General features: G+C 41.8%; 1 protein-coding gene across 1 annotated transcript in view; it reads right to left on the bottom strand.

Annotated features, from left to right (window-relative positions):
- LOC138052677 (cilia- and flagella-associated protein 47-like) overlaps positions 1–27,958 on the bottom strand; it is a 71,346-nt gene that overhangs the window by 17,526 nt on the left and 25,862 nt on the right. The window contains exons 20-39 of the mRNA XM_068899226.1: positions 27,651–27,776; positions 25,798–25,866; positions 25,616–25,697; positions 23,712–23,803; positions 22,633–22,905; positions 21,570–21,783; positions 20,949–21,147; positions 19,814–20,032; positions 16,649–17,089; positions 15,811–16,104; positions 14,176–14,389; positions 12,104–12,299; positions 11,383–11,480; positions 10,133–10,249; positions 8,691–8,825; positions 7,008–7,109; positions 5,154–5,315; positions 3,544–3,743; positions 2,633–2,703; positions 575–955 (exon numbers count right to left, since the gene is read on the bottom strand). Of these exons, the coding sequence (XP_068755327.1) occupies positions 575–955; positions 2,633–2,703; positions 3,544–3,743; positions 5,154–5,315; positions 7,008–7,109; positions 8,691–8,825; positions 10,133–10,249; positions 11,383–11,480; positions 12,104–12,299; positions 14,176–14,389; positions 15,811–16,104; positions 16,649–17,089; positions 19,814–20,032; positions 20,949–21,147; positions 21,570–21,783; positions 22,633–22,905; positions 23,712–23,803; positions 25,616–25,697; positions 25,798–25,866; positions 27,651–27,776 (3,685 nt within the window). The remainder of the gene's footprint in view (positions 1–574; positions 956–2,632; positions 2,704–3,543; positions 3,744–5,153; positions 5,316–7,007; positions 7,110–8,690; positions 8,826–10,132; positions 10,250–11,382; positions 11,481–12,103; positions 12,300–14,175; positions 14,390–15,810; positions 16,105–16,648; positions 17,090–19,813; positions 20,033–20,948; positions 21,148–21,569; positions 21,784–22,632; positions 22,906–23,711; positions 23,804–25,615; positions 25,698–25,797; positions 25,867–27,650; positions 27,777–27,958) is intronic.

Genomic DNA, 27,958 nt, shown 5'->3' on the forward strand with positions numbered 1-27,958 from the left:
ATGTTTGTAGCCGCTGTTTGTTTTGTTTTTGATTATAAGCCACGTAAACTTGGCAGAACTAGCAGCAATTTGGACCCACGACCGTGATGTGAGAGGTATGGGTCTGTTCTCGATCTAACGTCACAACCTGGTTTGCATTCCTGTTTTTAAAGAATTTATGCATTGCAAAGCAGTTTGTGACGTAAGTCCAGAATAGACCCATGATCGATCGTGCGTCCAAATTACTGCTAGTTCAACCAAGTTAACGTGGCTTGCACGAAACAGAAAACGCGAAATTCTGGGTAACAGTGGTGACATATGTTTGCTTTGGATGGGAGGATCTACATTAGGAACGAAAATTTTTTGAGTTTCGGAGCACTTTAAGGTCTTGGAGTGTACTCGTAAAATTGAACCCAGGCGACATCGACATGAGCTCTCAACATCACGTAATCCCTGGTCCGGCCACTGACGTCAGTGTTAAAATTTTATGTTTTCAGTAAATCATAAAATAAATATAACTTATTTGTCTGTATCTGGCTCAGGTTTACATTACAAATGACGACCAAATGAGCCTAAAACACCGGTGATAACTCACCCAATGCATTCTCTCTTGCTTCATTGACAATCGGGATACACAAGTCTTCGGTGAACGACTCATCATGCTCGCATTTCCAGTATACTACCCTCTCATCGCCACCGTACGCCCCCCTGCCACTTCTCGCAGCTGCAGCACTGCTGATACGCACGCTATGGGGGGAGTTGGTCACCGGCATCGGGGAGGGGAGAGGCAGAGTTGCGTTGGCCTCAATACAGTAGAGAAATTCGCCAATTTTATCGTTGATAAACAAGACTGAACACTGACGGTGACCGACATCGAAAGGAAGGAAGTGTATTTCCACTACACCAGTGCTGTTGGCCTTCATATTTATTGTCTTTGCAGGGGACCAGAACGCACTTAGCATTGGATCTGGGGGACCTAGCAACAAATAAAGGCGATCATGTAAAATACAGCGTACAAGAATTTTATGCATAGCTTTTAAACATGCATATCAGTCAATTTCATTAGCTCACTTTTAAGTTCAATTCTCTTATTTTATCTTTGTTTTTGAGATGATAGATGGTTTTCAATCACGTGATGAGACGGCCATGTCGGTGCGCAAAACAATAGCAAATTATGGCTCATGTTTTGCATTATAATAAAGTCAAATTCCCAAAACAGTTTTTTCTCTATTGTTCTGTGCACCAACATGGCTGCTGTGACGTCAGGTGAAAACCATCTATTTGTGGTTTTCGCGTTACGTCATTGCCGCCATGTTGGTGGACGAAAATAAAAGATCTCTCATTAGCTCCTTTTGTTCGCCCACCAGCAATTGTTCATTGCAGCATTGTTATATGTGTCTCTAGGTTGCAAACCATCTATTCATATGGAACATGCGTTTTATCAGTTTTATTTCAGTATTATTTGTTATTAGTATCACCCAACTAGTGGACTAATGCAAATCCTGCATTTTGATTGGCTACGCTACTAAAGGACTATTAGTAATAGTCCTCGAGTAGCGAAAAGCGTGACCCTTTCTTTCGTTTAATTCCCAATTAAATATTTCTTTAACTTGCATTTGCTAACTTTACTATTGCTTTTTCTGTCCGATTAGTTGGCTTCGCCTCATGGGAAATTGACCCATAGCCCGCAAGGGCTACGGGTCTAATTGTTAATTATTACATGACATCATGGCGGCCATGTTGGTGTCCTATAGTAGTTCTGCAAACATTAAACTCTAGTCGTATGCCCAAATTGTTTTGTTTCAGGTTTAAAAATCACGTCTGATGATCACCGATTTAGCGATGAATATGCTATATTGCATGCTAAACAACTAATTTGTGAATGAAAACAAAAAACCAAGCCTGGCCAATCGCAGCAAAGCACAAAATCAAACAAACCAATGAGCTCGAAACACAATCATACATCCGACACCAAAAAAAAAAAAAATCATGATCCCATGACCTCTAATACATCGCCAATGCAGTCAACCCAGGTCCCGAAAACTTTTCGGGCCCGAAAAGCCATTTGTGAACCTGACAACCGCTTGTTCAGGAAAGCCGATCTTTTAAGATGTTTTAAGGGCAACAAAACGCAAACTGACTTTGAAGTTTGACGACTTAAATCTTCTCTGTTATTGAGATACAGAGGGAATTGTGACACCCGAAAATGGCCCGTTAAGTTTCGGGACTTTCGAGAAACGGCGTGTGCCGAAAATCCCAAAACGTTTGCCTTTCGGGCCTGAAAAGTTGACTCTAACTACAAAGTCTTTTACGAAAATCAGTCACCATCCACGTGAAAAGTAGCCCCAATCATCACCCAGAAATTCGTTTTCGCACTCGCCTTCAAATCGACGTTGAAGCCGAAGGCCGACGATGGCCTATTGATTGTTGTATCTGACGTCACGGCAGCCATGTTGGTGTACAGAACAATGCAGTAAAATATCTTTTGGGAATTTGATTCTATTATTATGCAAAACTTGTGGGACTACTTTCTATTGTTTTCAATGCACACCAACATGGCCGTCTCATCACGTGGATGCAAACCAAGAATTCGTTCTGGTTTTAGTTTTAGAAGCAAATGAAGTATTCACGAGTCTGTATTTAAATGACTGACCTGTTACAGATTCAGTCTTGTGTTGCTCTACCTTGGGTGGAAACTCTTTCCTGGGTGATTTAGTTGTTTGCCTGTAAACACAAAGGATGCCTCAGTGAGTGTCTTAAAATCAATAATTTAACCAGAGAGAGAGGTCAGCAAGCCATATCTTAAAAAAAACCCTTCAAACTACCATAATCTTTAAGTGATTTTACCTGTAAAAGACTTTTTGAAATATGATAACAATGGGGAGAGCCTTGCAATTAGGAAATAAATGTGATCGTCTAAACCAAGCCTGCGTTATGACATGGTCGACTGTCGTGGTGACCACACCCTTATTTCCATTCACTACTTGCACAAATCCCATAATACACCTCTTTTACACCACAAAAATCTGCATAGGCATTGTTTTCGACTTCTCTTGAGACCTTTTCATGTCCCAGGAGAAATTGCAAACAATGGTTATGCAAAAGTCTTAGGGGGTAATAGAGGTGCATTATGGGATTGTGCAAGTTGTGAATTCACTGGCCAGCAAACAATTATAAAATGGTTCATGGCTGTACTACGTCAAACGTGATAGAGAGCGGTAGCGTTCGTTAGGCTGAATGCTATGTTAGCGAGTACGTTGCGTTAAGGTTGCCATGTTGTAAAGAGAAGAAGAAACCTTTAGGAATAGACAAGTTTGAATTGTGCAAAACAAAAGGACAAAGTCCAGGTTAAGGAGTATGAGAATTACTTGCCAGGACTTCAATTGTGTTTTTTCTGCTTTTGCCTATTGAACTATGTTTTTATGCAACTCATTTCTTCGTTTTAGAAACCAAATTGGTTACAGACCAACACACAATGAGTATACGCTGCTTTGGTGATGTAAAAGTATTTTCTTTACATATGCATACGAATGGACTCAGAGGTTTCACCGAAGCACAAGTTACCCGTGATCTGTCCGTGATTCCACCTTCTTCAGATTCTTGTTTGATTTTGAGACTTTCGCTTTCGCTGGAGACGCGGCTGGGAACGAACTCCGAGCCTCCACCAAAACGATACGGAACTCGCCGGTCAGCGGAAACGGGTTGGTGACATCAAAGTTCACTTTCTGGAGTTCGTAACAACATGACTCGCTCTTAATGGTTGCCTACAAAGAAATAGTCACGATCAAATGATGATACAGTAAGTATCCCAAAATATTTGGTTTACTGGTCAATCTTTTGAGAAAAAGTCCAACAAACCGCGCACTGGTGGCTCAGTTGGTTGAGCATCGGGCTGTCATGCGGGAGGTCGCGGGTTCAAACCTGGGGCGGATAAACATTCAGGATCTTAAAAGATGCCTTTGTGCTGCCAAATACCTTCTATGTTCATAAATTTCTGTGGGACGTTAAAGAACCCACACACTATTCGAGAAGAGTAGTCCCCGGTGTTGTGGCTGTCCTCTTCTCTTCAACAGAAGTGGACGGCTTGGCCATAAGCCAAAAAGGGACTTTGCCGAGTGCTGGAACATGTAGATGTAGATGCAGAAATGTTGGAAACTAAACCTTGTGCAGCGTACTTCAGTTCCAATTTGTACTAATGGGGAGCAGTTTTGGTGCAGAGACTAGGACACTCACCTCCCACCAATGTGGCTCGAGTTAGATTTCAAGACTCGCCTCATATGCGGGTTGAGTTTGTTTCTGTACTCTGCTCCGAGAGGTTTTTCTACGCATGGGTACTCCAGTTTTCCCCTCTCCAAAAAAAAACCCAACATTAAATCTGATTTTCATGTACAGTGTCCACAATTCGCGCCCCAGCGCTAAAAAACTTGACACTTAAATAAAGTTCATTAATTAAATAACTTTATTTTTTTCTCAATGCAAAGCGGGCGGAATTCTACGAATCCTGTAATCTGATTGGTTTTGGGAGTGCGCGGAACTTTTCTATCTTGCCTGTCAACCCGGGCGGAATCCTAGCCCTGGTTGCGTAAGCTTGTGTAATGACCTTAAATTTCCATTTTTTTGTCACCGAATCCAAAGTAAGTGCTTGACGAGAGGCATGGAAATAGAATTCAAGTAAAAATATCTCTCTTTGAAACGTTGAGTTTTTAAGTCGCTTTCTGCATTTCGCTATCAAGCGCGGTGCGAGTCAACAAAGTTAAAAAAGGTGATTTCGGAGAGGAAGAGAGAGAGAGAGAGAGGGGGAAAAAATATATATGTTATTTACCAGCTAAGGGTCGGTCCGCATAGCGAAAAACGAGGTCTCAGCGAAAAAACTGTGACCTCGGTCACAGTTTTTTCGCTATACGGACCTCCAAGATCATGGTTAGAGTGCTCGACTCCGGATCGAGTGGTCCGGGTTCGGGTCCTGGCCGGGAAGCTTGTGTTGTGTTCTTGGGCAAGACACTTTACTCTCACGGTGCCTCTCTCCTCCCAGGTGTATAAATGGGTACCGGCGAAAATGCTGGGTAATGCTGGTAACCCTGCGATGGACTAGCATCCCATCAAGGGGGCAGTAAAAATACTCCCAGTCGCTTCATGCTAGGCTCGTAACAGAGATTTTACTTTGTTTTCCTTACCACAGGCACGATGTTGGTGATGCAGGTGTTTAAAGTAAACACGAGTGTGTTTCCGCAGGGGGTTCCTTCTCGTTTTCCAACAAGCACTAACGTTGCACTGCATGGTCTGAGAAAACGGCTCTTGAATTCTACGGGCATCTGCAGATGACCCTTCGAAGGTACCTAAAACACGAAATGGTAGTTTATGCAGCAATGCAGGCAACGCCAACAACACAAAACAATACATGTTACCCAAAACAACAGCACTGCACGTGCAGCACACGAGACAGGAAAGCAGGGTTGACGCAGTGGTGACAGCACTTGCCTCCCACCAATGTGGCCCAGGTTCTTCGATTCCCGGACCTAACGCCATAAGTGGATTGAGTTTGTGTTGGGTTTCTTCTCTGCTTTGAGGGTTTTTCTCCGAGTTCTCCAGTTTTCCTCCCTCAGCAAAAACCAGCATACAGCTGATTTCAGCTGGCTGCAAGCTGCGTGGACCGTATAGCGGCTGCCAGGCGCGACATAGTATGCTTTCGGTAAGACCGTGTTAAGCTACGTAGTTGCTGTACTTTGCGACGACGGCTAGCGAGGCATGTATGACATATATAAAGATGGTCACTTTTATAGTTTTCTGTCATTTCTTTAGTTGTTCCGAACAGTTCGTTTCCTGGACAGTTCAAATCATTTCAAAGTTCTTTCCACAGCTTGAAGTTGCCTTAGTCGCATTTTGCTTCGGTTTATATCCTCTATGATAAGCAATGGTCATTTTGATCTCGTATAAAACCTTAAGCCTAATAGAAATTATGATGCAAAAGCGTAGACATGGGCCAAGCCACCGAAACAATGAAAACAACAGCCAACAACACAGGAAATCTTGTCAGGACTCTATTTTTTTCTGCGAGCGAATGAAAATTGTGTCACAATTCACCTCTACGTCATGCATCGCGCGCGCTGCCAGCAAATAGATCTTGTCTGATGTCAGATTCCTTTCTAAATTCGCGTAGACTCTCGCGCATGTCGGAGACAAACGCGTCATGCATCGCGCGAACGCCGCGTGAAAATTTTAAGCAAGTGTTCGAGACGTTTAGTCAGGCATAACTGGGAGGAAAACTTAAGTGCAATAATTTTGCGAAGTGTGAATATGAGATATCCATACGAAGATCAGATCCTGAGTTTTGTTTATTAAATAAGTTGCTCCTTTACTTAAAAACCACGCCGGCCTCAGAATTCTCAAATATTCACTGCACAGCACTCAAATATTTAACCACACTAAAATATCCACTGTCGCCTTTCAAGATTTCATTCTCAGCAGAGCACAGGACGTCAGTTTAATGTGCCAACCAAAGACCTATTGGCTGTTGAAACAATGGATCTTTTGTTCCGTGGTTGGCAATATTGAAATAACAAAAGAATTGTTTATAAACAGTGAAGTCTGTTCTGTGGGAAAAAAATGTGACTCTTATCATGATCACCTGAATTGCTTTCCGTTATCGTATCAACATGCTTGCAGTTATTTTTAATTTCTGTTGAAATTCCACGCAAAAAAAGGTTTACTTGACTAACAGTTTTGCGAGATTTATTTATGTCAATGAAACTTCAACATGGAATCAACAGTTGAGGAAACACATAAAATTCCCTCAGCCTTCTGAATATTATCACCAACAAACAAATTCTTGAAAGCACGCAACTATTTAACATATGATTTCATCGGATCGATCTAGTAGGCAGCTCTACTGAAAGGTTAAGGCAGATTGTCTCTGGTGTATACTTATTTGTGCCCGTTGTTGTTTCAACAAATCCTTACAGTATTGTAAAGTTGCTGACAGTCGTACTCAAGTTATCACCAAATTGCATCCACAGCAGATTCAAACTCACCTGTATTGTTTCACCCATCGGAAGCCGAAAATCACCCGAATCTTTTCCCGCCAAAAGGACCTGATACACGAGAGGTTTGGTGCTCGGGTTCTGAAGGCGAACCTGTAAGCCGAGAAATGATATCGTTTGAACCTTTAAAAATGCCTCCAAAAAAAACCTTTCTCTGATACGACAGTTCGTTATTAGGGAGCTTAAGCACGCGCGTTTTTGAGACGCAGACGGCAACCGGAAATATGCTGTTTTCCATTTTAACTTGTCTTCACACAACCATATTTACATTGCTAAGTATCTTTTATCCATTAGAGATGATTAGTATAAAAATCTTTGAGACACCACTGTCCTGGCGCACGAAATGTTTTCCTCCGGTTGCCGTCCGCTTCTCAAAAACGCGGGTGCTTAAGCTCCCTATTTTCTGACACAAAAAACGTCAGTAGTTTCTAGGCAATGAAACATTCACAATAAGAAATACATCAGAACGAAATGCTCTGAATAGACCGTTTTCGCATGACGTCACAGCGGCCATGTTGGTTGTTCCAAAACAAAGGAATGGCGGCCATGATGGTGTACCAAACTTATCCTCCGGGAATTGATCTCTATTTTTATGCAAATACTTTCTTTTGTTTCAGTAATCTAATATGGCTAGTGGTCACGTGAGTGAAAACACTCTGTATGGATGGTTTTTGTGTTACGTCATCAACGCCAATTCGGTGGATAAACCCCGTCCACACGTATCCGGATATTTTCGAAAACGGGGATTTTTCCCTCCGTTTTTGCCGCCTGTCGACACGAATACGGCGTTTTCAGTCACCGAAATAAAGACTTTTCTTTAAAAGGATTTTGAAAAGGGAGGTTTACTGTATTCAAGTGGACCGCTAGAAACGGAGGTTTCCGAAAAACACGGAGAATACGAGTGGACGCGGCTTCTTTTATTCGTCCACCGGCGTTTGTACATTACGTAATCTTAATCTTTGTCTCTCCGAGCTCTTAGGATACCTATGACGCAGGAGTTGAAATTGCGACCAATAGAGTCGCATCTGCGACTGAATGTTTTCTCTTTGCGACTTGTTTTCACCTTCGCTCTTTCGAAACAAAAGGGTTAGCAGTTGCCACTTTTCTGAAACTTTTGCTAAAATTAATAAAGAAATGACAAAATTATTTTGTTTCTCGCCGTGAATTTTCTTTCAATCTGAAGATAGCGAAATTATCGCGTAATTTCGCTGCGATGTTACGTGCACATCTTCATTCCTTCGATATCATTCGCCATTTTCAGCGGTTTGTTTAAAGGCAAGTATTGTGGGCTCATATTTTGTTTTGCTACACTGCTGACAACACAATGCAGTGCGACAATTTTGCGACAATTTTTGGACTAAAATTTGCGAAGTTGGGACTAAATTTTCGTATCTTTTCGAAAAATTGCGACTGGATTTTTTCGTTAATTTCAAGCCCTGTGACGTTGGAATGCTTTGAAGGGCCAAGTGTCATTGAGGCCAGGAAGGAAGGTTGTGTGACTTACAGGGATTTTGGAAATCTAGACATGCATGACCAACTGCGAAAAAGGCTACACTGAAACAAGCCTAAACTCTATTTCCGATTTTCATCTTTTCTCGCCTTTTGGGAATTCGAGGGCCGTCGGTGAGTTGGGAAATAATTACTCTGTGGTAAGGAACAACTGATACTACATACATGTCTGGTGACAGTGTCGTGAAGAGGGCCTTCAAAGCTGACAGTTGCGCGTGGCAAGTAATGTGGAAGCCGCTGATACAGATGAATGCATAATAGTAGTATTGTGATCGGGTTTGGTTCCGTCAAGTCTGTTGGCTGCAAGAGAAATAAAAGAACGTAAAAACGATCTAAAAAACATGTAAATGAACGAACGACTTGGAAAAAAAACGCACAATGATTACAATAACGTGAAGTTATATTTTCAGATGTTCTTGTAGCCATCGTCGTCATTCTATAGCGAAAGCTCCTTAAAATCCCCCACCCCCACCCCCAAAATAACCCTAATAGGTGGTTTTCACGTTACGTCATCGCCTCCAAGTTGAGGGACAAAATTTGCTCCTAGGCAGTTTATTTTGATTCCGAAGCAGTTTATTTTGACGCTGGCATGACAAGTATATTTACAAATTATCATTTTGTTCCTTTCATGGAAGGAAAGGTTCCTTTCCTAGTGTTAGTCAACCAGCAATTTCTCACTACGTAATTGTTATGTGTATAGAAATTGGTTGCAAAAGACTTAAGAATCTCGGTTGAATTGTGCCACTGAAGCAACAAGCCAGGATAAAGGCCGACCGTGTGAGTTCCCGTGAACGTGCACGCATAGAGATGGTGTAATGGTAGGAGCTTCATGCTAGCTCACCGATAGAGCACTGTTATATTTAAGTCTATGTAAGTTTCTACGAACTATCCCTTAATCCCTTAAAGCTGCGCATGCTCGAGTTTGTTCGCTCTCGCGATCACGGAAAATTCTAGCCTACATTATGGATTCACGCGTGAGTCACGTATATTCGCAGTTAATGAATTCTATGTCAAACATAGCGCTCAGAATTTAATATTTACCTGTCAGGAAGAACTTTCCGGATCAATAAACTTTTGTAAATGCGAAAGTGCTTGCAGTACAAAGCGAAATTACTGTCGCTGCACGCTTCGCAGCCTGCACCGAATTTAGCTTGCAGCCAGGCGTAAAAAATCCTTTTCTTCAGATAAATACGCTTGTGCGTGTTATTCCACTTCTTCAGGTATTCTTTGCGATCCATTAAAGCCTTCCTTTAATCTCCCGGAGTTTCTCCTTAGTCCACCATAGCACTCCCCAGTGGACGCCATTTTGAATTTGTCGATTCAACTTGAAAAAGTTAACCGAACACTTTTCAAGTTTTCGCGACAGGGCTTAATTAATTAATTCCGCACCAACACAACCGTGAACGCCATTAAAGAGCATGAATTCTAAACTGCACGCATGCGCATTTCATGAGAGGGGCAATTTTTACGTCATAACCTCTCGACCAATCAGCCGTTTTTAAGCCCTGTCAGTTTTCGCAAGACGCTAGCGCATGCGAAACTCATGACAGTGTCCCTTTAATTCACAAATGTAAAGATTATTGACGCCACAAAGTTCTTAGACTTACCTGTAAGTCATAATCCACACCTATGTTCCTCAGAGCATCAACAACCTTAACGACGTTATGAAGACACTGCTCTGCTTTGAAAGGTCGGGTATACATTGAGTACAGATGAGTCGAAATCTGAAAACAAAGATGTAATGATTTCTAATCATAGTTGTGCTCTTTAGCATAGTTGCACTTGGTGGAAGAAATCGTCTTCCAAACAGCTTTATGGTGCAATTGTGTTCTTGCGATTCACAATTACATCTGTAATGTTCAATATACAATGATGCCGTCTCGTCAGTACAGAACGAGACGGACGACAGCACCGCAGACATTAGGGACCTTTAGATCGGAGTACGAAGTCGACTACGAGTACGAGTTTTCCGTACTGAGCATGCGCATACGGTTTGGAGGCCGACAATTTTCGAAGTGCGCGTGCTCAGAACGGAAATCTCGAACTCTTAGTCTTCCTCCGATCTAAAAATCCCTATTGCGTGGGTTGGTTTAACGTTAGAGCGGTTTTCCATTGAGTTTCGAAAGTAATCAGCGAATTGCTTTGGTTTTGCATTACTTTACTCAGTGATTGGTTCAAAGTTCTCGCGCCACTTTTTCAACCAATCATAAGTAAAACAAAAACCAATCATGGCTCGCGCGTGCACATTTTCCCGCGCTTTGTGCCGGCTACGTGTAATTACTTCGAGTTTTGATTGGTTTACTGGATTGTCTCCGTCGTTTTTGATTAGCCAAAGTAATTACTTTGGTTTTGGTTTATGACACTCGATTGAAACTCGCTCTATACGTAAGTTGTGAGACGAAGCCAAAGTGTTATCGTCCTTATCCAAAAAGACCAGAGAGTCTAACCACCAGCCAATGAAAGAATAAACTGAACTTTCTCTTAACTGAATGTTGGCTCGGCAGGGTCTTCCAACCCCTAGCCTTACACACTATAGTCCAGGTCCCTACCAACTAAGCCAACTGGTTGGCGAAAAGTGAACTGTAAGCTGGGAAAATAAGTTTTTTTATAATTAATAAACAGTTAGTAGTTGAGGTTTACGTGGAATAACCAAGGTCCAAGCATCTGATATCCGACCTAGACTGATTTCCCCGGTTGAGACCTTTTTTCTTGAACGTACGTTCTTTCTGTACGTTGCGTGATCCACGAAAATTACTGTAGGTTCTTTACCACTCAGACTGATTCAAGATAGTGAAGACACTGTATACACTGTGAAGTAAATAGTGAAGACACTGTATACGAATAGTAGTGAGCTTACCACAAATGGGACATGGGCTCCAACGAGAGAAGCTAACACAAGGCCATCCATGAAATCAACATCAAAATTTACAATCCAGCGACACGGTGGATTGGAACCTACAAAAGAGATCATTATGAAACATGATCATTATTTTAAGACCGAGTATCTTTGACATTAAAAGAGAAACTGCTGCGATGAATCATGATCCAAGATAGGATGCTTGAAAAAAGGACTGAAATAATTACTCACTACGACAAAATGCATTGTGCGTCTTCGTTTGAGATCTGTAATTTAATTGGAATATTTGTTATATCCTTCCGGTTCAAGCGCGGACCTATGCTTTGATGGCTTTTTAAAAGCCCTTTATTCCAATCGATCGTGAAGCACACAATCCATCGACTTGTTCTTATAGTCTCTCAGGAGGAAAATTTCATTTTTTCGACCCCATGGTAATGGAAATGCATTTATCTACCCCATATATCACATACAGTCCTGTGGCGGTTTACAATTCTTAGTCTTTAGGGTGAGATCGGACGTCACCTTGTAAAGGCGCCTCAGGCTACCGGTATCAGTCCACATTTGATCTCACCCCCCCCCCCCCCAACCCATGCATGTACGTGAAAGGAGGACAGACTACAACATCAGGGTCTCCAATCAAATCCAATCGATTTTAATTCTTAACTAATCCCCTGCTACTAAAAGAAGAGAACTGAAAAGCCCAGACTGTAGGACTTCTGACCTCCGATTGCACCAGGCCAGCTGCCGTTCCGCTGAAGATTGTAATGATGGTTGATCCAGGCGAGTAAGATGCGTTCACCCACGCCGTAAACATTGCTGGTCAACGGATCTGGATTCACTTCTGGCAGAGGAGCGCTCTTATTTGGTATCTGAATCTTCTTGTACTGATGTGGTGTAATACGGCTTAATATCAGGACCTAGCGTGAGATATTAAGACATCTATTTGTTAAAGGGAACCTCCACGTCTACAAAGAGAGTCATTTTAAGCTGGAGGATATAACATTTGCAATCAAATCTGTTCGATAATGTTTCACTCAAAAAGCGTTTATACCCGGGAAAATTTCTTTTAAAAAACAATCGCTTATTTTCACTTTCAAATTTTCCGGATGCTGCCATTTTGAATGGTCGTGAGGTGTTACGGTTATCCTCTTGTTCTGATTCAAAAAGCTTTTGTGTAATAACCACCCTGACCTTACGCAACACTGTCGCTATCGCTGGAAATAGGCAGGTGACGTTTAGATTGTCTGATGTAACTCTAAATCTATGCATGTCATTATGCAAGTATCTGACCAAATGCATAAGGAATTCACTAATGTCCAGGCCCCAGTTGTTCAAACGGTGGATAGCGTTAGAGCGGTTTTCAATTGAGTGTCGAAAGTAATTAGCGAATTGCTTTGGTTTTGCATTTACTTCACTCAGTGATTGGTTCAAAGTTCTCGCGCCGCTTTTTCAACCAATCAAAAGTGAAACCAAAACCAATTGTGGCTCGCGCGTGCACATTTTCCCGCGCTTTGTGTCGGCTACGTGTAATTACTTCCAGTTTTGATTGGTTTACTGGATTGTCTCCGTCCTTCTTGATTGGCCAAAGTAATTACTTTGGTTTTGGTTTTACGACACTCGTTTGAAAACCGCTCTATCCACTGGATAACTCAATTGGTTTTTATAGTGTTTATCCGCTGGATAGTGATTTATAGCGCTATCCACCTTTTGAACAACCGGGGCCAGGCGCCAGTTGATTTATCCACCGGATGGCGGTATGCATCGTTTGAACAACTGGGGCCAGAAATACAAGTTATTAGTTGCATTCTCAATTTTGTCATCGAACACGAAATGTCTCTTTAAGTCTAAGCCTTTGCTACCTATTTCCAACAATAAGGTAAGGGTAAAGTTTAGCGTCATTTTTAGCTTAGGGTCAATACAGCTGTGTATCCTTACTCGAGGAACAGCATTTAGGGGACTCTTTTTGTGACGTTACTTATGTGACAGAGACACGAGTGATTTTGAAGTTGGGGAGAAGAGCAAGAGGACACCTCGTGACGCTTATTAAAATCCACATGCATCTAATTGGATGAAGGAATGGACCTTTGTCACCAGGCGGCCATGCTGGTCAAAGACCAACAGAAAAAACTTAAATAACAATGACCACAACCAGGTTTTCTGAGCCCGCGAGACTGAGCAACCCCAGCAAGCCACTGTTTTAACGAAAGCCGCTGGTCAGCAACCTTGGTTCTGGTCATTGCTGTCTAAGATCTTCCAAGAGAACAGAGTTCGTACCCCGTGCCTCTAGTTGATGTGTTTGGAAGCGAGTTCAGGGGACGCAAGACAAAAGTTTTCAGTCCCTCCGGACCCCAAATGGTCGCCACGTGAAAAGGGCCCATCTGGGGATTGTTCACGTCACATTTCAATTTGTGCTAACAGAGGCGGTGACTGAGACGAGGCCAACGGTGTTACGTTACATCCACAAGACAAACAATGCCCTCTGTAAGAGAATTCTTGTGCTGATTGGTCAAAATATGACCATACTTTACTCCAAAGAATAACTGGTCTCTTTGTGAAACCATCGGAAACTCTCATCATTTCTTACTCCTTTTGTTAATATAATTAGTGGTTTTCATTTACGTTAACAAACCAGAACAAGAGAAATGTTTGCATGAGTTCAATTCACAGAAGGTTAAATTGGAACACCGACATAGTCACCGTTCCTTTTTGCTTAGAAATACCAAACATGACCACCGTATTTGCACAGGAACACCAAATAAAGCCAACGTTACGTCAGGTTAAAACAAAGGATACCTTGACTAGCTGCGAAAGGATGTGAGTCCACGCATGTGCAGACACTGCCTCAAAAAGCGTTTCTTTCTTCATCTCGATGAAACTCTCCTCGCTTGAAACCTGTTCCTCCACCTCTGAACCTTGGAATTTGCTCTGGATTTTTTTCCAGAGCCGGAAATCCTCGGCGTCTAACAGATCTTCCGGTTTGACATGAGACATCATCGCGCCTTGACCCCTGTAGATGTTAAAACAACCAATTATTATGTCAAACAAAGTATTCGTTTCTGTATCTACATCGTACTCAGAACCATTACTTAAATAATCCTCTCAGTCATTTGAAACTTTCTGTCTCCGAGAATTTATGTCATACCTTAACCATGGCCCTGAAATTATTTCCTTTGTCGATCAGTTGTTTCCTAAAATTAAGTCCTTCTTCTTTTGCTGATTGTTTCAAACCAATGTTTTCTGTTCACTCATATACACGTAAATCACTGAATGCCCATCAGTTTGTAAACTCGATACAAGCTGGTCGATACAGTATTCATTCTTTCCGATACACTGGCACCCCCTCTGGAATTCATTACCAACTAATGTTAAGCAAGTCACTCCTCTTTCGAGAACTTGTCAAGACATTAAAAAATTGTGATTGAAGGTTATTAAAGAGCTATTAATAATACATTGACATTTATTCCCACTAGTTATGAAATGAATTCCTTTATTTTTTCCTGTATTCCTCTATTTTCGCTTTGAGTCACTAACACGACTGGTTGCATGTACTGTTTGGGTGTCAGAAACTCCACAAAATTGGCATAGAATTTTAATTTACTTCTTTTCATTATAACGTAAATGATCTAAAAATTATCTTAACACTTATTGTTTATATTATGTGTGATAAAGTTAACAATTGACTTGACTATTAAAGTCGGGTAGTTGGTGCAAAGGGAGCGACTAAGAAGCTTCAGCAACCAAGACCAGGAAACGTTACTTCAAAATAAACATTTGATCGTAGCTAGTTTGGAATCATACCATCTTTTTCGCCAGGTACAGTGATACCGAAGGAAATTTCGACTTGTTCAATGGGAAAACCGTTTATACCATGCCTTCCATAAAAAATGCTTTCGCCTTTGTACTGTCAGCAATCTTGTTTGCAGTGACAGTTGTTAGACAACTCATAACAGAAACCGACAAGGAAGTTCGATATCAGCCAATCACCGTGTTATGCGACCAATTCATCCAGACCGCGACATTGATTGATAGCAGCCAAAAACGAATCCGTTGACTTGAATTTGAGCCTCAGACTCCTCAAGTTAATAAAAGGACCAATAATACAACTTATTCCAAAATGGCCGCCATTTTAGTATTCTTTTGTTTCCTTGCAAATTGGCCCTCTTGACCTCGCTTTCAAACGTAAAATTCAAAAGAATATTTAAACTCGAACGAGGCCAAAGGGCCAAGTTGCAATCAAACAAAAGAGTACTAAAATGGCAGCCATTTTGGAATAAGGTGTATGATAGTGATTTATCTGAAATCATCACTTTCATTCACGATCAAGAAACGAGCCGGACTTTTATAAAATTCCTTGCACATGACGATTTTTTGTGAAATCTTCTCTTTCCTTTTCAGTGCATGGCAAACAATGAAGAATCTCACTTGTACCTTAAGAAAGTGAGGAGGGTGCAGTACATCCAATGAATCTGCCGAACACGATCCACAGGACACGAAGGAAGAGTTGAAGCTAGAGGAATCCCTGGCACAGGTCGACCACATAAATGACCCACAAGATCAAAGAGCGATCTCGTCTCTCTCTTTGTGTTGCTATCCCAGTTGGATGTTCGAGGAGCTCCCGTGCCACCCGTCTGGGTATCACCGGTGTCCTGGAGCGCTGATCGCAGGGACTTGGGTATGGTAATCGGGTAAGGCCCACCAGACCAACCCTGGGATGAAAAATATCTGAAACAAAAAAGAAAAAAATAATATAATAATAGATTGGCTCGCCTAGTTGGTCGTGAACAGTACGAAAATTCCTAGGTCCACGGAAACGTTTCTCGAAAGTCCCCAAAACATTTCGGGCCCGAAAAGCCATTTACTAAACCGCCACTCGTTTGCTTTGATGACCTTGCCTTTAACTTGTCTTCAAGATACCGGTAACGAAAAGCAAACTGATTATGAAGTTGATGACTCAAAGCCTCCCTGTTCTTAAGACACACAGGGAATTGTGACACACAAGTCTAAAAGGAGCAGGTTACTACACGATGACCACTTACAGTATCATTCATGACCAGCAGACTGAGTTGTTTGAATGGGCATCTCTGCGGACAATGGGGCGGAAATCCAGTCATTCGGACAAAGAGCTACAAGATTTGGTTAGCTCACAGAGGCCTAAGAAGTTATCGGACTTTCAATAAACCGGCCCCTGGTTTCAAACCCCTTACGGACCAAAAACCATGGTGTTGAAAATACCGGTAAGGCTATATGAGAAGACAATTTCCCGCACCTTTGCACCGCCGAAATCACTTTTCTTATAAATTTTCTCTCGTCGCTTTCCCCTCCAGGGTCCATAGTAAAGGTTCCATTGCCATCGGATCTGCCAGACGCCACTCGAGCCGGGCCTCCCGGCTGAGTGTCTCCGTGATGGGGCGTGGAGCGGTAGGTGGAAGATGTGGCCTCATTGCTTGACTCTGGGTACGTAGAGGTGCTGATACCGAAACTCGTGCTCGTAGCACTAGTAGACGCTATGGTGGGGGGTCGGTTAGGGGTTACACAAGGCATGAAAACGGGTTCCCCAGGGGGCAGGTCTTGAGTGTCGGTTTCTTTGTCCACGATTGAAATGCCATCTTGTTTGCAAATGATGTGAAAGTCTGTTTGGTGCGCAGCCAGAAACGGGTAACAAGACAACAGACAATTATCGGCCGTAGCAGTCACCGGAAGTTCGTACCTGTAAAAAGAAGTATACACCATTGTTACCCTCCTTCACTTTGACAATGTTATGACGTAATTCATGATCAATAACAGGACAGACGCATGAAAAACTGACATCAATCTTTTTTTTACAATAACAAAATGGCAGAGGGGTCAAAATTAAGTCAAAATACGCGAAGAACGCGAGACAAATATGCGAAAAACTTCAATCTGACGCAAGCAATATCACGTCATCCTCGCATAAATTATAAATTTATGTGTCTGTCCGAAGTCTGTCCGCTTATTGACAATAAAAATTAACAAATGCGCGCGCGAGAATTTTGCAGTCATTGTAAAATTCCCTTTTAACCAATGGGACCGCGTTTGAGAGAACCGAATGATCCTCACACTTTGCTGGACAATTTTACGCAATTGTCACTTTAAAAGACGCCTGAAAATTTCAGGTTGCTTCAACGGGATTAGAACCCATGACCTCTGTGATGCTGGCCGGTGCAATGCTCTAACAACTGATCTATGATGAAGCCACACAGTTGGGAACAGGGCAATTTGTTGGGCCCGTTTGAGACCACATTTGTGGCAAACGAGCACGGCCTGACCTTGTAGCTCAGTTGGTAGAGCAGCGGTGAGCTAACCCGAAGGTCGTGGGTTCAATTCCCACCCTGGTCAGAGTTTTTCTTTGTCCTTGTGTGAGCCCATTTCCATCAGTAGGGCTAACGCTCACATAGTTCATATGGGGTAGATACTTAGCACTTCACATTACACTCTAATCAGTTAAGTCTGTTCAAATATAAGTGCTACACGGCCAACGTTTGAATAAGGAGAATAGTTCCACGTGACAAAATTTTCGCAGCGTTTGCCCTTTCCCGTCTCCATTTGTTGGAGAATAATTTGGAAATTATTATTAACATTGCATCCAAAAAGAAGCGAAGATCAAACTATCCCCTAGTGTAAATTAAAGAGCAAGATCCTTAACTAAAAAGACGATTTTTCAACAGAAAGCATGCTCTCAAAGGAAAATTAAACAGTTTTTGCGACTTCAGGAACGCAAAAGATGTATCGGGCTTAAATTTTAGAGATAGCTTATAATGAAATGTACTTTAAGTACTCAGTGCTGTTTTCTTGGTTGATCCCCTGGAAAATAATGAACAAGCTAATGAGACAAAAATGTTCACAAAGATTCACCTGCATTAGCAACTCTCTCATTGAAGTTTTACATAGAGTCTTAGCACCGAAGACGAGAACTACTATGAGTACGAGACCTGGAAGTAAGTTATAAGGAACATGAATCTCGTACTGCGGACTCGTCGTAAGACGAGTTTGAATTGAAAGTCGTAATGGGAAAACGAGTTGGATCGCCGACTATACAGTCTGGTTACGAGTCAAGTGGCCCATTAGGCCAGAGCTTATCCCGGTTTCCGTAGCATGAAGCGACTAGGAGTATTTCTACCCCCTCCTGGATGGGATGCCAGTCCATCGCAGTAAATTCGCATTCCATCGGCAGTAAATTCACCGGTACCCATTTATGCACCTGGGTGGAGAGAGGCACCGTGAGAGTAAAGTGTCTTGCCCAGGAACACAAAAAATGTCCCCGGACCCGGACCACTCGATCCGGAGTCAAGCGCACTAACCATGAAGCCACCGCGCCTCCCATGACTCCGACTATAAAGTCGATTTAATTTGCTTCGCTGGTTGTAAATGTGCTTTAGAAGGTTGATATCACATATATATTCATTCAAGTTTTGTGGTGAAAATAGGATATGGGTTCGGATTATGGCACCTTTATAACTGCTTTTCAGAACTGCAGCGCGTTTTCGTGCTCGCCGTGAGGTAAACAAACGAAGGAAGGAATATATTTAATTTTTTTACGACAGCTAATTTTTTCAGCAGATTTATCCTGACAGTAACTCGATAGACTAATTATTAGTGGTTTGCTTTTATTTGCATTTGCTTTTGAAGGCGCAGGTTTACACGCAAAAAACCGAATAAAAAGTTGGAAAACCGAAACTAAACGGAAAATGAACTCACACTTGTTCAAGCTATTTGTAACTGTGTAAAGTCTTCCACCTGAAAATTGAGGCGGCGTTGTCCATTGGTTATAAGGCGTTGGGTTTGCATGCGGTTGCCCCGGGTTCATATCCCGTTCTAACATCTGGGGCCCGTTTCTCAAAAGTCCCGAAAACTTTTCGGGCCCGAAAAACCGTTTGTGAACCTGCCAACCGCTTGTTTTGGAAAGCCGATCCTTTAACATGTTTTCAAGCCAACTAAAAGAAACATGTCTGTGAAGTTTGACGACTTAAATCCTCTGCGTTCTTGAGATACAAAGGGAATTGTGACACCCGAAAATGGCTCGTAGAGTTTCGGGACTTTCGAAAACGGGCCCCTGGTTCGGATTTGTTTCCGGTTGTCCCGGAAAATTTCCTTAAAACTATCATGCCACAATGTAACGTGATGTACATCGAAAAGCTCACAGAATTCTTCGTGACTAACAGGCCTAAGAGAAGTAGCTCTTGAACATCTCGTAGCGACATCTTTTAACATGCTCTTGTAGCGCTTTCATAATTTTTTTTGCTGATCGGGAAAGCGCCTGCTTAAGTTTTAAAAGGCGCCAAATTTTTTCAGTACTCGTTTTTGATATATGCTTTGTAACGTTTTGGACTACGACTACGAGAACGAGCTAAACTTGTTCTCATTGTCGTTCTCGTCGTCGGTGCTAAAACTCTCTATTCTCTACGTAACATACTTTTCCTTTCCGTCCGTAAACACAATAGCTGTGGTAAAAGACACAGGACTTGAGGACTGGAATGTGGCAGTGCAGGGAATAACACAAGGCTCTCCCTCATCTTCAAAAGTGCAGCACGACTGGATGGATTGACCCTCTGGAAAAGAAACTTCTAAAACCGACTGCAAGCTGCCATCTTCTAGTTCCACTTGAGGGATCTCATAATCTAACACAGATGATCTGGGGAAAAAAACAACATCAAGAAAAATAATCAAAATATTCTTCGTAATAGATCTTTATTTTAAAGCTAGCCTTGGAGCATTTCTGTGGCTCCTATTCGTTCAGAGTAGCCACTAATTTTGGCACTTTGTAAGAGTGAGTGTAAGTAGTCGTAATCTTCTTAATAGAAGATAGTGCTCGGAATAGCATGGTCGGACATGCATACCGTAATCGTTGGTAACGTTCGGGAGTTATCGTCGGCTATCGAGGTTTAGTTTTCCTGAGAGATTGTAAAAAAGGAACATTATTTAAGTGTAGTCGTTCTCGCGCTGGAGCACCAATTGGGAACACTGTAAACTGAAATTAACAATTGACGCAAATCAAGTCAAATGTTAATTTTGAGGTGGGGGGAAACCGGAGTACCCGGAGAAAAACCTCTCAATGCAGAGTAGGGAACCAACAAACTCAACCCACATATGACACCGAGTCTGGGAATCGAACCCGGGTCACGTTGGTGGGAGACGAGTGCTCTCACCACTGCGCCATCCCTGCACCTCCTACATGTCATTTGTTCAAATAATCAAAGGAATGATGTCCAATTTCCATTCTACCTTACAGTAGTAGCCATATGTAGTCCTCGACTGCCTATTTTTTGCGATAGCGAATGAGTGAGTGAGTAGGTAAAGTCCTTATTTTTCGAGGATTGCACTTAATAGTCAAAGGCTTATAAACTTGTGGCCCTCGATCTGACCAGAAACCATAAAATACACTGCAAATAACCGAAACATTGTTCTTAATAGATGTTTGTGAGAGTACCAATACAATACAATACAATACCTCCCTTTCAAAAAGAGGCTGAAGTGATCTCGTATATAGGCAAAACAATAGAGAATCACCATGAAAACAGTGACAAATACACTGTAGTATTTATACTTGCCTCCTATATCCTCTTGCTATGATGTTAAAATCAACAGAGACTGGAGTCCCAAGTGGCACGGGCATTAACTTCAGACACGCAGGATCAAACTTGATGTTCGGGGCCAAAAGTTCACCTTTCAGCGTCAGGGTACGGTAAGGGCTGTCACGATTGCCATTCAAGATCACAGGGACATGTGCAACAAACAGGCCTGGGCACCCTGTGAAGATAAAAAAAACAACAACAACAACAATCTACGCTAGAAAATTCAAGAGCTGTTGGGAACATCTGCCATCTGTCAATTCTTGACAAGGGTTGAGTCCATACCGGAAACGTCTGTCACGTTTAATGCCAAGATCCGGACGCAGAACCAGTGCTAATCCAAGGGTAAATGCGACAAAGCTAAAAGCACTGAAGTTGAGTAACGGCCTTATTGGATTACACACAAGCAACGCGAAATTTTAATGTCAAATTAGGCGCAACCGAAGAAATCTCACCCCTCGTTCCTTGTTAATTTGTTGGGTATGGAATTACAAGAATCTTGCTAACGTGAAATGTTTGGAATGGCATTAAATAAGGAAAAAAGTTCCATCAGAAAAATCCCTACTGAACTTCAAAAAAGATCACGGCAAATTTTCTTACGTGGGGTGAATAACACTCCGAGTTGAAAGGTCTCTCCACTGTCCAGGGTTATATCAGGGATCACGCTTTTTCGGCTTCCTGCTGATGACGGAGTGAAGGGCGATCCTGTTCTGTGTAGGAATTTAAAGGTACCATCTTCTAATAACGGACCAGCAGCTTTGGTGTGTAACGTCCAAGACAGGGTTTGATCACTGTTGTTCACAAACAAACACCCCTATTGAAGAACAAGAAAATTTGCTTTCAACGAAAGCGAATAATATCAAAGTGCGCCTATAACCTTAAATATCATGAATCATTGGGATAAATGTTTTCACCTATATGCCAAACACATTTTGTGGTTTCCTCCATAAGATTTTACTCATAATGCGCCGGATAAGTTGAGTAATATTAACAACGTAGAATACATTATTCATTCCTGTGTTAGAAGAAAATCACGATCTGCAACGCTAAGTACAGTTGAACCCCGTCATTTCAAACTCGGTTATTCCGAATTTCCCGCTTACTCAAACTAATTCTCGTTTCCTATGGACTTGATGCTTCTCTTTTATTTCGAGGTGTAATTAGAAAAAGGTGATTGACTAACTTCATACGCTGTCACAACATCGTGACAAATGTCCCATTGCGGACAATTCCAATTGCACCATCTGCCAGTCCCGTAAATAAACCACAATTATGAAGCGTTCTGAAACAAAGCTTTCTGGCGGAAAAGACTGTAGACAAATTTCTCTCCACACTTGTAGATTTGAAGATATAGTTATCATCTTTGGTCTAATTGAAATAATGAATATATTGTGAAATTTTTAGTTAAGACCAAAAGGTCTTCCAGCATCACCATATATTCCGTATACAGTATTTCATGATGAACCAGCTATTTCAAACCCCCGTTTATTCGAACTATTTTTTCTTTCCCTTGCGACTTTGAAATAACGGGGTTCAACTGTAGTTGAAAATGTCATCGAAGAACAGAAAATCCTATACTCGAAGGATATAAGGTCATTGAGATACAGGACAACACTATCAAACAAAACACGAAAAAGAACTGAGTGGTATACCTGTGCTCGACCTGCCCTGACTCGATACCCAATTCAAAATAACCAGATGGAAGACGAAATTCGAGGATAGAATGAGATAGCTGCAATGGAGGACGCAAGGCTGTTGCCAGTACACGTCGGCTGGGAGTTGCTACATCCACCAGCGAGGGTGCCGGGGTCATCAGTTCAGAGATGGTCCAATTCATGTGTGATGGCGCGGGTGTAGGAGGAAACGTTGATGGTGCAGGGGTGGGAGCCACGGTATGGTTGATGCTGACAGGAATGACAAAATCATAAGAGGCCACCTACAACGAAACCAATTGTTAATTGGGGGTAAAATCACTTTTGACGGCCGAACGCTTGATTCAGTTGCAATGCAGTGCAAATGGTCAGACTCTCAAGTCTTCTCGAATACAGCCAACAGACCGAAGGGCCGTGTCACATCCCTATCTTTTTATTTTATAATAAAACGATATAACGCACACTCTGAATGGTTAAAACAGCGTGCTTTGTTAGAGTACAGATGCACGGCTGACGCCCCTCGTAGGATTGGAAAATATTTTAGCCGTGAGGAAATTAAGAAATTCTCTGTTATAAAACAAATAAAGAAGCCTCGCCTATGATCTGAGTGTTCAAAGCAACAACTGCTTTTCTCTTTCTACTTTTAATGCAGTTAAGTTCGCTTTAACTGAGTTTTACTTTTACCCATTTCCTGCTCTAGAGAAAGTTTCAATCGAGTCTCGTAAAACCAAAACCAAAACCAAAGTAATTACTTTGGCCAATCAAAAAGGACGGAGGCAATCCAGCAAACCAATGAAAATTCGAAGTAATCCCACATAGCCGACATAAAGCGCGGGAAAATGCGCTCGCGCAAGCAACGATTGGTTTTGGTTTCACTTCTGATCGGTTGAAAAAAACAGCGCGAGAACATTCAACCAATCACTGACTGAAGTAAATGCAATACCAAAGCAATTCGCTAATTACTTTCGACACTCAATTGAAAACCGCTCTAAACGTCCAATTTTCTTTTTATATTGGTAATAATAGTTAATTACTTTTTCGTGTTTCAATGAAAACTACGCTACGAAATAACAAGAGACGCGAGGAATACCTCAGAAGGTTGAAATTCCAGAGCACACTCCATGACCTTTTGACCCTTCAAGGAGACATGGTAGACGCCAGCACCATCATCCACTGGGACATCTTAAAATTATGAAAAAAAAGAGCACTTTTAGAAGGTAAACACAGCTTTTTCAAAGCTTGAACTTACGTTCTTTCTTTACCAATGGCCGGAAAAAAGGCAATGTAATATCGGGCAATCCGTCATTACCCATCACAATTTCTGAGGCAACCAGCGAGACGTTGTTCGGGAGAGTCAAACTGTCTAAGTTTTTTTGATTGTACGTTGCCAAAAAGCTACAAATTTATTAACTGAAACATCACCTAAGCCAACCGAGAAAATACCCCCTTACGATTGAGTGTTTCGATCAGCTTGTATTTTCGGGAAGCAAATATTTCGCTGAGAAGTTCGCGGTAACTTATAATAAAAGATTTTGTTTTCTAGCAATTCGGACAATTTGTTTTCAGCCAAGAAATCTCAACAGATCAAAGAATACCTTTAAGTCTTTATCCATTACAAGGGACTGAGAAATGTTCCCCTAAGGCATTCATTTTAATTTGATCGTTGGGCACCGTTGCCGTTTGCTTCCATCACAAAGCTTCCCAGGCTTCCAGTCAAAGTAAGTACATCATCGACAAAGGTTGGACGGGTTACGGGTACTTACGGGTTTTACTGTTAACCTTATTTTAAACACTGAAATCAGGTCAGTAGCTCTTTTCTCGTAATCCTCGCCGGAAAACGTTTAAGGTCCAGACTCGGATCATTTGGTCTATTAACATGCTTTCAGGACGAGAAAAAGAAAATTGATTGCCTAGTTTCGTGCCTCGACAGGTTCAACTTTCGAATATACACCAGGAATTATGGCATCTGAAAGCGGATTGTCTGAAACAGTCTGAAGCGCAAGTCCGCATACCACCTCTTTTGAGTTTTGAATGCGCGCGTTGAAAGAAAAGGAAAAGTTGGTATGTTTACTTCAAATCTATAGTGCTATTCTTCTTCGAAACCTTTGATTGCCTCGAGATCTGTTTCTACGTTTCATTCGTACAAAAACTCGTTCCAGGTAACAGATGCACAATACACATTCGATTGAAGAAATATTGGGCTAAGAGATCTTCACGTAGCTAACCGATCAGCTGTTATTAGCTGCGTTGCCACTTTGGTTGTTCATGGTAGTGAAGCGCTTAGCACATCTGACCGCGATTTTCAACAATCATCATTTTTCTTTGAGAACTTTCTTAAAGAAGATAAAATGTTTTCCTCCTTTGCTCTTACCTTATTGACTTTCGTTTCGAAAACCAACAGCCTCCGTATACTAGAACTGGCCAAAATAACAATTACTTGTGGGTCGGGTTTGTTAAGTTCTGGATAAAGTCTCTTTGAATATCAGCGCTCAATAGATCTATCTTCTATCTCCGAGTCAGTTACAAAAAAACGTTGTAGATTTTACAACAATAGCACCTATCGCATGTATCATAATCATCATCATTTCTTTGTTTACCCTCGGATTTTTGAGTAGCTTGGTGTAGCTCACCTCCGAATTTTACACTCCTAACCATGATATACCTCAGAAGACAGACCAACGCAGCGGTCTGGCCTCTGTTCCCTCTACGTGCCGTCTATTCTAAACTTGTTTTGTAACCATTTTTCCCTGGGATATATTTCAGCGGTTTTCAAATGACAGTCACTAGTAATTACGCGATTACAATTGCTACGCTTGGTGATTGGTTTAAAAATCTCGCGCCAGTTTATCGTAGCAAGTTACACGTGAATTCCTACGAATTTGGATTGGTTCATTGCGCTGTTTGCACCCGCTGTCATTGGTCGAAGTAATTACTTTGGTACTTGTTTTACGACACTCAATTGAAAACCGCTCTAAGAAAGAACTCCTATAATACCTTCAAGATCGCTGTCCAGGAATTTAAGAGAAAAATCTAGGAACCTGCTTAGGTCAAATACCATATTCGCTTCAGTGCGAGTCTAAGAATAAAAACAAAATAATTCATGTTAAAATGCATTCAATAAAGCACAAACTACCACAAAGACATGACAAGGTTTATAAAGAAATCCACTCTTATACCATGTTCTGAAGTTTAAATTTTACGGTTGCCAAAGCGCCGCAATGAACTCCACCGAATTGAAATGAATTCTGCAAAAACAAACAAACAAACAAAGCAAATTCCTATGATATAAGAAAGAGTGTTACATCTCCCTTAAAATACACGAGCAATGATTGGTCAATTGATGGGGATATATTCTGTTGCTTCATTGGCTTGCTAACCCGATTTTGGACCTTGAATTCTCGGCTTAACAATCAGGCACCCAGGGAGCCCATATGGGTGGACTGATATGACGTACCCACACAGGGAGCCCATATGGATGGACTGACATGACGTACCCACCCAGGGAGCACATATTGGTGGACTGACATGACGTACCCACCCAGGGAGCCCATATGGATGGACTGACATGACGTACCCACCCAGGGAGCCCATATGGATGGACTGACATGACGCACCCACCCAGGGAGCCCATATGGGTGGAATGACATGATGTACCCAGGTTCATCCCCTATCGAGTTCGCCCATCGCACTTTCAAGATTTTTTTGTCTCGAAACAAAGAACATCCTTGGAAGAAAAAATTCAGTTCTGTATTAATCTAGAAGTATTTGGCTTATAATTGAAGTTCTCGCAGATAAAATAAGGACTTTAAGATCTACGACGGCGAGGTCGGCAAAAGAGTCTCCTCAAAATAAAACGTTGCATTATCGTCTTTCGCGATTATTCCAGCTAGTTCACGCTTCGTATGATGTTAGCGAAGGACCCTGAAGTAAAAATAGGGGATGACAGGGTCACATCCGTATGCCCACGTTGTCGTCAAAACCTCAACTTTGGTGATTTTTACGTCGCTGTTACGCAATGTACCGCAAAAACATGTACTAAAAGGGGTGCCGCACGTGGAGCACGAATATATTTCTCCGAGTTTAGCCAATGATATTCTTGTTTTGTGGCCTATTTGGGACCTTACCCAAGGACGCCGGACGACGACAGCTACGAGAACGTTGTCCAAACACATTATTTCCCGTCATTGCAATAATATCGCGATTATTTCAAGACGTTCGGCATGGAAGTGTGTTTCAACATTGCACGAACGAAATTAGTAAGAACGGTATGAGTTTTTCAGGCTTCTTTACGCAATTGCAGAAATTGCGTTCATAACTGCGAGGATCATAACTTCACTTGATTTCATATCCGCAGTTCATATATAAGCCATTTCATATATCATTTCATCGTTGATATGGATGATTGTACAGAGGAGAAAATTGAAGATTCATTGTGAGGTGCTTGCGTCCTCCTCAAAACCTTAAATTTGCCCTTAATGAATTAGGGTAAGCTTTATTCAAATACTTTGAAATTGCTAAGTTTGGAGTGGTTCACTCGGTAGTGTACTGGCTTGGTGTTACTGCTCTTCAGCCATCGAACCGAGCACGATATCGTTCATCGAACTTTTTCTACGTTTCTTTTGCTGCTAATCAAGTCCTAGATTAAGTATTTTTTTCCTCAATAGCAAACGAGAAACTCAACAGTGAAATTTGTTCCAAGTGTCGTCCAAACGGCAACGACCGTTTGTAACGAAACTGAAATTTGCAAAGGCGAATTTAAACGGATTGATTTTGTTTAGGGGGAGGGGGCGGGGGGCGCAATGCAAGTCTTATCAGTACTAACCGAGAAAACGATTTGAACTCGGGGAAATGAATTGAAATGGAAAAAAAGTTAACGTAGGTCTTTAACTTGAAAGGTAATAAACAGCAGCAAATAGAGCTGGGAAATTGTTAAGAAGGTAAATGAAGTTGTTGTTGTTGTTGTTGATGATTCCATATGATTCACAATTTACGTTTGCCAACCGTGGGTCCAGGAGATTTTAGATCTTACCACATCGATATCCACACACGGAGGCTCAATAGTGCCACCCACTCTAAGGGAGATGGTCTTTGAACATCGCACATTTACTTCAATGTGAGTATCAAACTTGTGTATACTGTTTGGAGTAAACTCAACCTGAAAAAAAAATATGCAGAGTCAATGAAGAAGCCGATGAACAGGCGACAACAAGGACTTTAGCCTTAACACCAGAGAGATCAAGCTCGGGAAATCACGACTGAGACAGATAGTACAAGTTTGACTTTCCTGTACCGAGCATACGCATTAGGGCTTAAGATGGAAAGGACTGAAAAGGACCT

Source organism: Montipora capricornis, chromosome 6, assembly GCF_036669925.1.
Source record: "Montipora capricornis isolate CH-2021 chromosome 6, ASM3666992v2, whole genome shotgun sequence".
In the NCBI taxonomy this organism is placed as follows: Eukaryota; Metazoa; Cnidaria; class Anthozoa; order Scleractinia; family Acroporidae; genus Montipora; species Montipora capricornis.